General features: G+C 37.8%; 1 protein-coding gene across 2 annotated transcripts; it reads left to right on the forward strand.

The window, feature by feature from the left end:
• Positions 1–804: 804 nt before the first annotated feature.
• LOC143768767 (uncharacterized) lies at positions 805–3,955 on the forward strand. Of its 2 annotated transcripts, XM_077257415.1 has the most exons (5): positions 805–929; positions 1,449–1,553; positions 1,646–2,088; positions 2,195–2,451; positions 3,210–3,955. In XM_077257415.1, exons 3-5 carry the CDS (start codon positions 1,850–1,852, stop codon positions 3,830–3,832), a joined length of 1,119 nt encoding a protein of 372 aa, XP_077113530.1. In that variant the 5' UTR covers positions 805–929; positions 1,449–1,553; positions 1,646–1,849; the 3' UTR covers positions 3,833–3,955. The 2 variants fall into 2 exon arrangements, with proteins under 2 accessions (XP_077113530.1, XP_077113529.1); XM_077257414.1 differs by having other exon boundaries at positions 1,449–2,088.
• The last annotated feature ends 12,276 nt before the right edge of the window (positions 3,956–16,231 follow it).

Genomic DNA, 16,231 nt, shown 5'->3' on the forward strand with positions numbered 1-16,231 from the left:
GTATCAGTATTTTTGTAAAAAGCAGAGAATTTCTAAGTTAAAAAATTGCCGATTTTTCCAAAATTTCCGAATATTTAGCATTTTTTTATATAGAAAGGTAAAATATATTGACTCCCATTTAGCACTGACGTGAAGTACAATATGTCACGAGAAAACAATCTCAGAATGGCTTGGATAGGTGAAAGCGTTCCAAAGTTATTAGCCCATGAAGTGGCACAGGTCAGATTGGCTTAGGCACTTGGGTACAAATAGGCCTAGGGCTGAAGGGGTTAATAAGCTACGTATATGTAAGGGCTATCATATCAAAAAATAAACTACAGACATGCATCTACCTAAAAATACCAAAGAAAATTAGTCACTCCGGGTGGTACCGATATCTGGCCCGGCTCATGGACTACTAGAATTCATGAATGACTTGGAAAATACAAAGAGGTTTGTCAGCACCCTCTTAAGTCTGAAGACATCTCGGTGCACAGTGAAAAAGTACTTGAAGCACATTCAACATTTTGTCAGATTTGCTATTTCTGAAGACTTTCCCAATGACATAGGTGATGACAGAAAACAGACTGCTGACAATTTTCTGGCAAGCCTAATAGAAATTAATAAGGAAATGATCCCAAAAGATGAGAAGGACAAGAAAAAGCAGTAAGTATCTCTAAGTATGCTAGATGATTATGAATAAATGTGTTTATGGCCATAAAAAAATATAAACATCATCATAACTGCCTTCTCTCGTTCTCAGGTTTCTTACACCCAAAGACAGTCGAAAGGTTCTTATTTCAGAAAAAGCCGCTATGGACAGTATATTCGCAAAGGCAGAATTGGCCAAGGAGTTGAACACTGAAGAAAAGATGCTTGCTTGTTTGCACCTTGAGGCCTTGCTGATGTTGAAACATCTTCAAAAACCGTCCATCATCCATAATCTGACAGTAAGTTTTAATTGTTAGTTCAGCCCATAGACTAAGGCCTCATTAACTTTTTGTGTTTGTCTTATCCCAGACAATGTTTTTCACATTGTTGGAAAAGTTTTTCCTTTGTGCCTTTCTACATTGCATTTGTATTACTATGTGTTATATAGAGTGGTTGATATTCCAGTTTAAAAGGGTTGTCCAAAATTTAAAAAAGCAGGGCTGCTTTATTACTGAACTACACCTGTCCATAGGTAAAGTGTGTTACGGTAGCTGATCTCCATCATAGTGATGCAGCTCATGTGAAATATCACTTCTAGCCTATAAACAGGTATTAAGCGGTTTTTCTGTTTCTCTTTTCCCAGACAACCTCTTTTATAAAGTTTGAAAATATTGCAAATGTGTTATCTTACATTTTATTGGTATTGCTATGTATTACATTATGTATTATGTAAATAATTTGTGAAATATTATTAATTATTTCAGCTCATCGACTAATGACAGATCTACTAAACCTCATTAACTTTATTTCTCTTACAGGTAAAGGAGTGGGTTGAAAGGAAGTTCTCCCGCTTTCAAAACCAGAAGGTGGCTGTTATCTCTTCTGATGGGACCATCATCGTGCTAGAAGAAGAGGAAGAGCTTGTAAGCATTAAGTCATTTACTGTCAATGTGTTGCATGTTTCTATTTTATTAATTGCCAAGCAAGTCAGTAATGCAATGTTTTCCTTTAACAGCTCTTCAACATTTACTATAAATTCATCAGACCGACTCAGCTGGTCAAGGATGCACACACAGTTGACTGCTTCTTTGTAACATCTAAGGGACAGCCTATAAAAAATGCCTCAAAGGACTTGTCAAGATTTCATGAGAAGTAAGTGGAATGTACATGTAATAACGAGCCACCATTTTTTATTTTTATTTTTAATGTTAATTAAACTATGCTAACAGTGGCTTCAATAATCTTTTTTAGGCTTCAACTACCTTCAGTTACCTGTAAAGAGGCAAGAGATGCATTTGACAAGTGGGCACTGATGAATCTTTCCAATGAAAAAAGAGATCTTGTATATACCTATATCAACATTAAAGATCTAAAAGATACGGTTAGAAAGAGTCATCTGCTTGAAGGCATGCATATTCTGGCCACACTGAAGTCCGATCATCAAGGAGAGAGCTCCAGGTAAGTGTCGTTTTTGTTCTCAACCATTCCTCACCAACCATGATGGTAGATCCTCCATGACTATAGATCAACTATAGTAATTTACATGCATGTCTGTGTAATCTAGAAAAAGGAAGAGGACAGAAAATGACTTGGAAGACAATGAAGAAGGAGAACAAGATGAAGAAGATGCATCATATACAGAGGAAAGTAAGGGTTTAAAAGTAGAGGCTTTCAAGAGGCTGCTTAAAAGACATCCAGTTGATATAAATACGCCACCTCCAGCCATAGCCGTGTGTGCAGAATCAAGTGGAAACTTTGCACAATACACACAAGACAAATGGAGAAGGATGCAGAAGGAGCTTCGAATAGATAATGTTGTTGGTAAGTTGTGTGTATTTGGTTTTTTTTTCAGAATCTATTATTCTGATATAACCAGTTGTTAACCCTAGCATGCATACCTGGTGCGTTTTAGGCCTCCTAGCTTATTTGCTTGCAATTTTCTACAAAAATAGTCTAGTTAAAATTTTGAAACTATATAATTACTCAAGCATGCATTGTTGGTAATTTCCAGTTGATTACATATTTTTGTGTGATAAGCATTTTGGGATATTAATGCTTTTTTTAGGAAATACAACATATTTCAATAACTGCGGCCTTTTAGGCCATGTTCACACATTCAGTATTTGGTCCGTTTTTTACCTCAGTATTTGTAAGCCAAAACCTGGAGTGGAACAATCAGAGGAAAAGTATAATAGAAACACGTCACCACTTCTGTATTTATCACCCACTCCTGGTTTTGGCTTATATATACTAAGGTAAACTACTGAACGTGTGAACGTGGCCTTAGGTCTATGTTATGTTCATTATTTCACAACACATTGTTTTCATAAGTCACTGTGTTATTGCAATCAGGGTTGTTGGGGAGGGCGGTAGATCATGCCTGTGTATAAAAACACCTAAGTCAATAATGGCCCAGTCTTTCGCCAACATTTTTTTTTCTGGGTGTGCAATTCTGCTAATTATAATGGAAGGAATGGGTTAATGTATTCAAGACGTTGGTGTTCCTGTGCAACAATTTATTGTGTTGTTTTGTATGCATACTGACTATTTTACAATATTTTGCTTTATTTTTTTTGCAGAAAAATTCAGAAATCTTCCAAGCAAACAGCAAATCATGGTGTACATGAAGGAACAGGGCTGGCAGACCAACATACCGAAACCTGAGATTGTTCTAAAGGCCTGGAGACCTCACAAATCCCGGAAAATTCAGGACACATGGTTTAAGATAGAAAGATTGGTGGACACCCAGGAGTGGAAAGGACTTGTTGCAGTGCAGGATCACAAAAAGGGTGGACAATCCATAAAGACGTCCCAGGTCTTTAAAAAAGGTGACATTGTTTGTGATTACCACGGTGTCTTAATGGGAGGAAGAGAAGGAGAAGAGATACAAGGAAAAATCACGGATGAAAAGTGCTATATTTTCTTCTTTCGTGAGAAAGGACATAAAATGTGCATAAATGCAACCCAGGCGCCCTGCGAGTGCCATTCACAAATGCCTTCGACATTTGGACGCCTGATAAACCACTCACGTAAAAGAAACAATCTAAAGCCGGTTCTGAAATATATGAAGGGTGGAACAATTCCAATTATATTATTTGAGGCAAAGGAAGACATTTATCCAGGAACTGAACTTCTTTTTGATTACGGAGTGAAAAGATGTTCCTATGGAGAAGGAGAAGATCTGAACTGGCTGGAAACGTGACAACAACCTGAGTTCATACATTTAATTTGAATTGTGTTGGCTAGCCTTGGCACTCCAGTGGTGGTAAAACTACAGTAGTTTTAAATAGTCAGAGTGCCAAGGTTTGCCATTACTGTGTTCTATAAACTGTATGATATTCCTTTTTTAAACTTGTGCATATACCCATGTTTCTATACTAATGTTTATATATAAGGTTAATAAACTTTAAATAATACTTTAAAGAAACGTCTGAAAAAGGCTGAGTGTATGTATGTAGTAGAACTGAACTGTGGTATAAAAATGAGACACACGGCCCTGATATTGTATTTCTTATCAGTGGCTGAGGGGAAATCAAATAAAAGTCATGCAGTCACTTAATTACTGGTAGCTTGATTTAAATTAATGGTCACAGATAGATAGATAGATAGATAGATAGATAGATAGATAGATAGATAGATAGATAGATAGATAGATAGATAGATCTTGTAAATATATATGAAAGAGGCGCACCCCTATACTGATGATGATGATACAAGGTGCAAAACCTAGTCTGTAGGGCAAACTAGATACAGCAAAAAAGAGAAAAGACTAGACCAATGATGGCATGCACACCCAAAAATTATAAAAAATCTGAAAACTTTTATTATAACACCTCAAAAAAGACAGACACAGATAAAACCATTTAAAAGGGGCTAAGATATAGGACCAATAAGTGACACCCCTATATATCGCAACTATAGTGTAGTACAACCAAAGAAACATTATAATTATAAGCAAATATGCATAATATAATAGGCTGTACAAATATAAATAACAAAATGTCTCTTGCTCATAGGTTAAATAAGTCAAGTCTCCTAGTATTGAACCAAAACCAAAAGAATGTCATGACACACAATGTGCTGCAAACATATACACACATAATTGAAGCCCTATGAAATAGGCGTGACTATAATAATTAACAGTGTTATCTAAGAGAGATTATTCACATGACATGAATGTCGATATGCTGCGGGGGGCAGCTATCCAGGAATTGAGCATGCTTAGAAAACACTTCCTAGGCACCTCAATCCTCTGCACTCCCCCGCAGCTCGAGTGGTATTTATCTACCTAGACTGGGCTTATTTTTCCCTAACATTGTGATATGAATATTGGTATTTGGGCTTTCCAGGCATTGAGCATGCTTAGATAACACTGTTAATTATTATAGTCACGCCTATTTCATAGGGCTTCAATTATGAAGACCTGTTCATATTCCGTCACTAATCTATACATCCCTTGTCTTTCATAGGTAGGTGTTGAATCTGCACCCACATCTAGCTGTTGGCACCAATCCTCCGATTCTCCATCTGAGCCGTTATCTTCCACCTGACAGGTTGATTCTAAGGGCTCAACGGTTGTGATGGCATTGTTGTCAACAGTATATAACTTTGCCACTGTAGCGTACCTTGGCAAAGTGACCTCTTCCTCTCCACAGTTCAAAAGTCATTAGCGGAGCGGAGGGCACGGGTAGGGTGGTAGACTGAGACCAGAGAGGAGATGTAGGGTGGTGCTGAGCCATAGAGTGCTTTATGGATGAGGGTTGTAGTTTTGTACTGGATTCTGGAGTGGATGGGTAGCCAGTGTAATGACTGGCACAAGGTAGAGGTATCGGTGTAACGGTTGGTGAGGAATATGATCCTGGCAGCAGCACTCAGGACAGATTGGAGAGGGGAGAGTTTGGTAAGAGGGAGGCCGATTAGTAGAGAGTTACAATAGTCCAGACGAGAATGAATAAGTGAGACAGTAAGAGTTTTTGCAGAGTCGAAAGTAAGAAAAGGGCGAATTCTAGAAATGTTTTTGAGATGCAGATAAGAAGAGCGAGCCAGTGATCGGATGAGGGGGGTGAATGAAAGCTCGGAATCAAGGATGACCCCAAGGCAGCGGGCATGTTGCTTTGGAGTAATGGTGGAACCACACACGGAGATGGCAATGTCAGGCAAAGGTAGGTTAGTAGAGGGAGAGAACACGAGGAGTTCAGTTTTTGACAGGTTCAATTTCAGATAGAGGGAGGACATGATGTTAGATAGATAGACTGCTAGATAGATAGATAGATAGATAGATAGATAGATAGATAGACTGATTGATAGATAGAAAGATAGACTGATTGATAGGTAGATAGAGAGATAGACTGATAGATAGATAGATAGATAGATAGATAGATAGATAGATAGATAGATAGACTGATTGATAGACTGATTGATAGACTGATTGATAGATAGAAAGACAGATAGATAGATAGATAGATAGATAGATAGATAGACTGATTGATAGATAGATAGATAGATAGACTGATTGATTGATAGATAGATAGATAGATAGATAGATAGATAGATAGATAGATAGACTGATTGATAGATAGATAGATAGATAGATAGATAGATAGATAGATAGATAGATAGATAGATAGATAGACTGATTGATTGATAGATAGATAGATAGATAGATAGATAGATAGATAGATAGATAGATAGATAGACTGATTGATAGACTGATTGATAGACTGATTGATAGATAGAAAGACAGATAGATAGATAGATAGATAGATAGATAGATAGATAGATAGATAGATAGATAGATAGATAGACTGATTGATAGATAGATAGATAGACTGATTGATAGATAGTTAGATAGACTGCTAGATAGATCTGTCTTGGGGTGCCTTACAACATATTGATGCCCCTTTAGGGTGGAAGTAGGGGAAAGGCAAGATTTTTCACAAAATCAGAAATTTCTCAAATTTTTTCTAAGTGTCAAGGACTCTTTCAGAAAAGCTCCCCCCAAAGGCTCTGGCCCTCAACCCAGGGGCCTGCTCACCCCCAGAGGGAACCTGCTCGTCCCATTTCTGGGATTTCAGCCTGAGAGCCATGGAATCCTGCACCTTATTTGGAGCAATTTGTCAGGATCTCAGGCAGAGTGGTGGTCTACATGAATAAAGCAGACAGATACAAGGCCTTATATTATTTCAGTTATTTACTTATTCTTACTTATTCTTGTGACGTCACAGACATGCGCAGTAGACTTTTGGAAACGCCGAAAGTTATTATGGTGTCCTCCATTACTAGCAAAACATCTCCGGCGGTAAGAATAAGTAAATAACTGAAATAATATAATTGATAGGCTTATGTTTGGATGCACAAACACGTGATGATGCACATAACTATGCACGCAGGCACTTTATAATATATATGATTGGTTTTGATATGTACTGTGTAACACATGCACTATATCAATCACAAATGGTTGTAATTAAGGACTGTTATGGTTTTAAGACTATATATATGCACTGAAATGTTGTACCCACTGCTTGAGAAAGGCTCATTCAGAGCCGAAACGTCGTACAGACATGCTAGACTGCTAGATAGATAGATAGACTGCTACAATTGCAAAAAAGTGAGAGCAGCACAGAAAAGAAAATAAAAAATCAGGGTTCAGGGCCCCTCAGGCATGTACCAAACCTTGTCATAGAAGTCCAAAAATCGTGTGCTGCCTCTTATTTTTGGACTTCTAGATAGACTGCTAGATAGATAGATAGATAGATAGATAGATAGATAGATAGATAGATAGATAGATAGATAGATAGATAGACTGATAGATAGATAGACTGATAGTCTATGTATGGCTGAGGGGAAAAGCAAATAAAAGCCATGCATTCACCTAATTACTTGTAGCTTGATTGAAATGCAAATAGATGTCTGGCTTCTTTAGAAACCTATGGCAGAGGAAATGTGTATTGTTTGTTTGTAGAGGGTGCTACAATATGTAGGTGTCAAAACCTGCTGTGTAAGGCTCAACATGTCCTCTGTGGTCAAAGAAAATGATTCAATGACAACTTCACTAAAACTGCATGAATAAAGCAGACATACGCGGTCTTTTCAACACATTTATCCAACATGTCCTAATTATTTATCTTCTATAAATTGTTTATATATAGTCCCAGCAGGGGCCCCAATAGATATAGATAGACTGCTAGATAGATATATAGATAGACTGCTAGATAGATAGATAGAATGATAGATAGATAGATAGACAGACAGACAGACAGACAGATAGATAGATAGATAGATAGATAGATAGATAGATAGATAGATAGATAGACTGCTAGATAGATACATAGAAAGATAGATAGATAGATAGATAGATAGATAGATAGATAGATAGATAGATAGATAGATAGACAGATAGATAGACTGCTAGATAGATACATAGAAAGATAGATAGATAGATAGATAGATAGATAGATAGATAGATAGATAGATAGATAGATAGATAGATAGATAGACAGATAGATAGATTGCTAGATAGATAGATAGATAGATAGACTGATAGATAGATAGATAGATAGATAGATAGATAGATAGACAGATAGATAGACTGCTAGATAGATCTGTCTTGGGGTGCCTTACAACATATTGACGCCACTTTAGGGTGGAAGAAAGGGAAAGGCGGGATTTTTCACAAAATCAGAAATTTCTCAAAAAAGTCCCAAGGACACTTTCAGAAATGCTTCCCCAGGCTTCTGGAAGTGTCATCGACTCATCGGTACACATCCAGTGGTTTCCCCCGCATTAAAGTGTGACACAAGTCAGAAAATTTGCAAGTCCAAAAATTCCGGAAAAAAATACTAAGTCCCAAGGACTCATTCTGAACATCGCACCCGGGGCCCTGGAAGTGTGGTCAGTACAGCTGATGAGCTGTTAAACATATTTTTCCCTTTCTATGGCTTTCCTCATATTTGTAGCGGTGTAAGAAATACATCCATGACGGGCTCCTGTCAGGTATATATTATTGTAGATATAGACTGTACGGACTCCTGTCAGGTATATATTATTGTAGATACAGACTGTACGGGCTCCTGTCAGGTATATATTATTGTAGATACAGACTGTATGGGCTCCTGTCAGGTATATATTACTGTATCTACATACTGTCATATATACTGTAGACTGTACGGGCTCCTGTCAGGTATATATTATTGTAGATATAGACTGTATGGGCTCCTGTCAGGTATATATTATTGTAGATATAGACTGTACGGGCTCCTGTCAGGTATATATTATTGTAGATATAGACTGTACGGGCTCCTGTCAGGTATATATTATTGTAGATATAGACTGTACGGGCTCCTGTCAGGTATATATTATTGTAGATACAGACTGTACGGGCTCCTGTCAGGTATATATTATTGTAGATATAGACTGTACGGACTCCTGTCAGGTATATATTATTGTAGATACAGACTGTATGGGCTCCTGTCAGGTATATATTACTGTATCTACATACTGTCATATATACTGTAGACTGTACGGGCTCCTGTCAGGTATATATTATTGTAGATATAGACTGTATGGGCTCCTGTCAGGTATATATTATTGTAGATACAGACTGTACAGGCTCCTGTCATGTATATATTAGTGATGACATCAGAATGTATGGGCTCCTGTCAGGTATATATTACAGTAGTGATGATATCAGAATGTATGGGCCTCTGTGAGGCATATATTACAGTAGTGATGATATCAGAATGTATGGGCTCCTCTCAGGTATATATTAGTGAGGATATCAGAATGTATGGGCCCCTGTCAGGTATATATTACAGTAGTGATGATATCAGAATGTATGGGCCCCTGTCAGGTATATATTACAGTAGTGATGATATCAGAATGTATGGGCCCCTGTCAGGTATATATTACAGTAGTGATGATATCAGAATGTATGGGCCCCTGTCAGGTATATATTACAGTAGTGATGATATCAGAATGTATGGGCTCCTGTCAGGTATATATTAGTGATGATATCAGAATGTACGGGCTCCTGTCAGGTATATATGACTGATGATATCAGAATGTATGGGCCCCTGTCAGGTATATATTAGTGATGATATCAGAATGTATGGGCCCCTGTCAGGTATATATTACTGTAGATACAAAATGTATGGGCTCCTGTCAGGTATATATTACTGTAGATACAGACTGTACGGGCTCCTGTCAGGTATATATTATTGTATATACAGACTGTACGGGCTCCTGTCAGGTATATATTACTGTAGATACAAAATGTATGGGCTCCTGTCAGGTATATATTACTGTAGATACAGACTGTACGGGCTCCTGTCAGGTATATATTATTGTATATACAGACTGTACGGGCTCCTGTCAGGTATATATTACTGTAGATACAGACTGTACAGGCTCCTGTCAGGTATATATTATTGTAGATATAGAATGTATGGACTCCTGTCAGGTATATATTACTGTAGATACAGACTGTACAGGCTCCTGTCAGGTATATATTATTGTAGATATAGAATGTACAGACTCCTGTCAGGTATATATTATTGTATATATAGACTGTACAGGCTCCTGTCAGGTATATATTATTGTAGATATAGACTGTACAGGCTCCTGTCAGGTATATATTACTGTAGATATAGACTGTATGGGCTCCTTCCAGGTATATATTATTGTAGATATAGACTGTACGGGCCCCTGTCAGGTATATATTATTGTAGATATAGACTGTACGGGCTCCTGTCAGGTATATATTACTGTAGATACAGACTGTACAGGCTCCTGTCAGGTATAAATTACTGTAGATATAGACTGTACAGGCTCCTGTCAGGTATATATTACTGTAGATATAGACTGTATGGGCTCCTTCCAGGTATATGTTACTGTAGATACAGACTGTACGGGCTCCTGTCAGGTATATATTATTGTAGATATAGACTGTACGGGCTCCTGTCAGGTATATATTACTGTAGATATAGACTGTATGGGCTCCTTCCAGGTATATATTATTGTAGATATAGACTGTACGGGCCCCTGTCAGGTATATATTACTGTAGATATAGACTGTACGGGCTCCTGTCAGGTATATATTACTGTAGATATAGACTGTACAGGCTCCTGTCAGGTATATATTATTGTAGATACAGACTGTACGGGCTCCTGTCAGGTATATATTATTGTAGATACAGACTGTACGGGCTCCTGTCAGGTATATATTATTGTAGATATAGACTGTACGGGCTCCTGTCAGGTATATATTATTGTATATATAGACTGTACAGGCTCCTGTCAGGTATATATTATTGTAGATACAGTCTGTACGGGCTCCTGTCAGGTATATATTATTGTAGATATAGACTGTACAGGCTCCTGTCAGGTATATATTATTGTAGATACAGGCTGTACGGGCTCCTGTCAGGTATATATTATTGTATATATAGACTGTACGGGCTCCTGTCAGGTATATATTATTGTAGATATAGACTGTACGGGCTCCTGTCAGGTATATATTATTGTAGATACAGACTGTACGGGCTCCTGTCAGGTATATATTATTGTAGATATAGACTGTACAGGCTCCTGTCAGGTATATATTATTGTAGATACAGTCTGTACGGGCTCCTGTCAGGTATATATTATTGTAGATATAGACTGTACGGGCTCCTGTCAGGTATATATTATTGTAGATACAGACTGTACGGGCTCCTGTCAGGTATATATTATTGTATATATAGACTGTACGGGCTCCTGTCAGGTATATATTATTGTAGATATAGACTGTACAGGCTCCTGTCAGGTATATATTATTGTAGATACAGACTGTACAGGCTCCTGTCAGGCATATATTATTGTAGATATAGACTGTATGGGCTCCTGTCAGGTATATATTATTGTAGATACAGACTGTACGGGCTCCTGTCAGGTACATATTATTGTAGATATAGACTGTACGGGCTCCTGTCAGGTATATATTATTGTAGATATAGACTGTACGGGCTTCTGTCAGGTATATATTATTGTAGATACAGACTGTACGGACTCCTGTCAGGTATATATTATTGTAGATACAGACTGTACGGGCTCTTGTCAGGTATATATTATTGTAGATATAGACTGTACGGGCCCCTGTCAGGTATATATTATTGTAGATACAGACTGTACGGGCTCCTGTCAGGTATATATTACTGTAGATACAGACTGTACAGGCTCCTGTCAGGTATATATTATTGTAGATACAGACTGTACAGGCTCCTGTCAGGTATATATTACTGTAGATACAGACTGTACGGGCTCCTGTCAGGTATATATTATTGTATATACAGACTGTACAGGCTCCTGTCAGGTATATATTATTGTAGATACAGACTGTACAGACTCCTGTCAGGTATATATTACTGTAGATACAGACTGTACGGGCTCCTGTCAGGTATATATTACTGTAGATACAGACTGTACGGGCTCCTGTCAGGTATATATTACTGTAGATATAGACTGTGCGGGCTTCTGTCAGGTATATATTATTGTAGATATAGACTGTACAGGCTCCTGTCAGGTATATATTATTGTAGATACAGACTGTACGGGCTCCTGTCAGGTATATATAATTGTAGAAACAGAATGTACGGGCTCCTGTCAGGTGTATATTATTGTAGATACAGACTGTACGGGCTCCTGTCAGGTATATATTATTGTAGATATAGACTGTACGGGCTCCTGTCAGGTATATATTATTGTAGATACAGACTGTACGGACTCCTGTCAGGTATATATTATTGTAGATACAGACTGTACGGGCTCCTGTCAGGTATATATTATTGTAGATATAGACTGTACAGGCTCCTGTCAGGTATATATTATTGTAGATATAGACTGTACGGGCTCCTGTCAGGTATATATTATTGTAGATACAGACTGTATGGGCTCCTGTCAGGTATATATTATTGTAGATACAGATTGTACGGACTCCTGTCAGATATATATTATTGTAGATATAGACTGTACAGGCTCCTGTCAGGTATATATTATTGTAGATACAGACTGTACGGACTCCTGTCAGGTATATATTATTGTAGATACAGACTGTACGGGCTCCTGTCAGGTATATATTATTGTAGATATAGACTGTACAGGCTCCTGTCAGGTATATATTATTGTAGATATAGACTGTACGGACTCCTGTCAGGTATATATTATTGTAGATATAGACTGTACGGGCTCCTGTCAGATATATATTATTGTAGATATAGACTGTACGGGCTCCTGTCAGGTATATATTATTGTAGATATAGACTTACGGGCTCCTGTCAGGTATATATTATTGTAGATATAGACTGTACGGGCTCCTGTCAGGTATATATTATTGTAGATACAGACTGTACGGGCTCCTGTCAGATATATATTATTGTAGATATATACTGTATGGGCTCCTGTCAGGTATATATTACTGTAGATACAGACTGTACGGGCTCCTGTCAGGTATATATTATTGTAGATATAGACTGTACAGGCTCCTGTCAGGTATATATTATTGTAGATACAGACTGTACGGGCTCCTGTCAGGTATATATTATTGTAGATACAGACTGTATGGGCTCCTGTCAGGTATATATTATTGTAGATACAGACTGTACAGGCTCCTGTCAGGTATATATTATTGTAGATATAGACTGTACGGGCTCCTGTCAGGTATAGATTATTGTAGATATAGACTGTACGGGCTCCTGTCAGGTATATATTATTGTAGATATAGACTGTACGGGCTCCTGTCAGGTATATATTATTGTAGATATAGACTGTACGGGCTCCTGTCAGGTATATATTATTGTAGATACAGACTGTACGGGCTCCTGTCAGGTATATATTATTGTAGATAGATAAACTGCTAGATAGATAGATACATAGATAGATAGACAGATAGACTGCTAGATAGACAGACAGATAGACTGCTAGATAGACAGATAGATAGACTGATAGATAGATAGATAGAAAGATAGATAGATAGATAGATAGATAGATAGATAGATAGATAGATAGATAGATAGATAGATAGATAGATAGATAGATAGACTCAAAAAAAGGAAAAGCAGCACAAAATAATTGAAAAAAAGTGGACTTTAATGCCTGAATGGCGTGGCAACGTTTCGGATGTGTTATCCTTTGTCAAGCATCGGTGTAACGGTTGGTGAGGAATATGATCCTGGCTGCAGCATTCAGGACAGATTGGAGCGGGGAGAGTTTGGTAAGAGGGAGGCCGATTAGTAGAGAGTTACAATAGTCCAGACGAGAATGAATATGTGAGACAGTAAGAGTTTTTGCAGAGTCGAAAGTAAGAAAAGGGCGAATTCTAGAAATGTTTTTGAGATGCAGATAAGAAGAGCGAGCCAGTGATCGGATGAGGGGGGTGAATGAAAGCTCGGAATCAAGGATGACCCCAAGGCAGCGGGCATGTTGCTTTAGAGTAATGATGGAACTGCACACGGAGATGGCAATGTCAGGCAAAGGTAGGTTAGTAGAGGGAGAGAACACGAGGAGTTCAGTTTTTGACAGGTTCAATTTCAGATAGAGGGAGGACATGATGTTAGATAGATAGACTGCTAGATAGATAGATAGATAGATAGATAGATAGATAGATAGATAGACTGATTGATAGATAGAAAGATAGACTGATTGATAGGTAGATAGAGAGATAGACTGATAGATAGATAGATAGATAGATAGATAGATAGATAGATAGATAGATAGATAGATAGATAGATAGATAGGTAGATAGATAGATAGATAGATAGATAGATAGATAGATAGATAGATAGATAGATAGATAGACTGATTGATAGACTGATTGATAGATAGAAAGACAGATAGATAGATAGATAGATAGATAGATAGATAGATAGATAGATAGATAGATAGATAGATAGATAGATAGATAGACTGATTGGTAGATAGATAGATAGACTGATTGATTGATAGATAGATAGATAGACTGATTGATAGATAGATAGATAGATAGACTGATTGATAGATAGATAGTTAGATAGACTGCTAGATAGATCTGTCTTGGGGTGCCTTACAACATATTGATGCCCCTTTAGGGTGGAAGTAGGGGAAAGGCAAGATTTTTCACAAAATCAGAAATTTCTCAAATTTTTTCTAAGTGTCAAGGACTCTTTCAGAAAAGCTCCCCCCAAAGGCTCTGGCCCTCAACCCAGGGGCCTGCTCACCCCCAGAGGGAACCTGCTCGTCCCATTTCTGGGATTTCAGCCTGAGAGCCATGGAATCCTGCACCTTATTTGGAGCAATTTGTCAGGATCTCAGGCAGAGTGGTGGTCTACATGAATAAAGCAGACAGATACAAGGCCTTTACAGCACATTTGTCCAACATGTCCTAATTATTTATCTTCTATAAACTGCTACATGTAGAGAGAGAGAGAGAGTCCCAGCAGGGGCCCCAATAGAGATAGATAGATAGATAGATAGATAGATAGATAGATAGATAGATAGACTGATTGATTGATAGATAGATAGATAGACTGATTGATAGATAGATAGATAGACTGATTGATAGATAGATAGTTAGATAGACTGCTAGATAGATCTGTCTTGGGGTGCCTTACAACATATTGACGCCCCTTTAGGGTGGAAGTAGGGGAAAGGCGAGATTTTTCACAAAATCAGAAATTTCTCAAAATTTTTCTAAGTGTCAAGGACTCTTTCAGAAAAGCTCCCCCCAAAGGCTCTGGCCCTTAACCCAGGGGCCTGCTCACCCCCAGAGGGAGCCTGCTCGTCCCATTTCAGGGATTTCAGCCTGAGAGCCATGGAATCCTGCACCTTATTTGGAGCAATTTGTCAGGCTCTCAGGCAGCGTGGTGGTCTACATGAATAAAGCAGACAGATACAAGGCCTTTACAGCACATTTGTCCAACATGTCCTAATTATTTATCTTCTATAAACTGCTATATGTAGAGAGAGAGAGAGAGAGAGAGAGAGAGAGAGAGAGTCCCAGCAGGGGCCCCAATAGAGATAGATAGATAGATAGATAGATAGATAGATAGATAGATAGATAGCCTGCTACAATTGCAAAAAAGTGAGAGCAGCACAGAAAAGAAACACAAAAATCAAGGTGCAGGCCCCCTCAGGCATGTACCAAACCTTGTCATAGAAGTCCAAAAATCGTGTTCCTCTGATTTTTGGACTTCTAGATAGACTGCTAGATAGATGGATGGATAGATAGATAGATAGATAGATAGATAGATAGATAGATAGATAGACTGATAGATAGATAGATAGATAGATAGATAGATAGATAGATAGACTGATAGATAGATAGATAGACTGATAGATAGATAGATAGATAGATAGATAGATAGATAGATAGATAGATAGATAGATAGATAGACGGATAGATAGACAGATAGATAGATAGATAGATAGATAGATAGATAGATAGATAGATAGACTGATAGATAGATAGATAGATAGATAGATAGATAGATAGATAGATAGATAGATAGACTGATAGATAGATAGATAGATAGATAGATAGATAGATAGATAGATAGACTGATAGATAGATACATAGACTGATAGTCCATAG

Source organism: Ranitomeya variabilis, chromosome 4, assembly GCF_051348905.1.
Source record: "Ranitomeya variabilis isolate aRanVar5 chromosome 4, aRanVar5.hap1, whole genome shotgun sequence".
NCBI classification, from domain to species: domain Eukaryota; kingdom Metazoa; phylum Chordata; class Amphibia; order Anura; family Dendrobatidae; genus Ranitomeya; species Ranitomeya variabilis.

What these genes read in the sequence shown, in the direction of transcription:
- LOC143768767 (XM_077257414.1), top strand. Translation starts at nt 1,850, where the DNA reads ATGCTAACAGTGGCTTCAATAATCTTTTTTAGGCTTCAACTACCTTCA. An exon ending in CATCAAGGAGAGAGCTCCAG is followed by an intron (nt 2,089 to 2,194) that starts GTAAGTGTCGTT and finishes TGTGTAATCTAG; the next exon opens with AAAAAGGAAGAGGACAGAAA. An exon ending in TCGAATAGATAATGTTGTTG is followed by an intron (nt 2,452 to 3,209) that starts GTAAGTTGTGTG and finishes TTTTTTTTGCAG; the next exon opens with AAAAATTCAGAAATCTTCCA.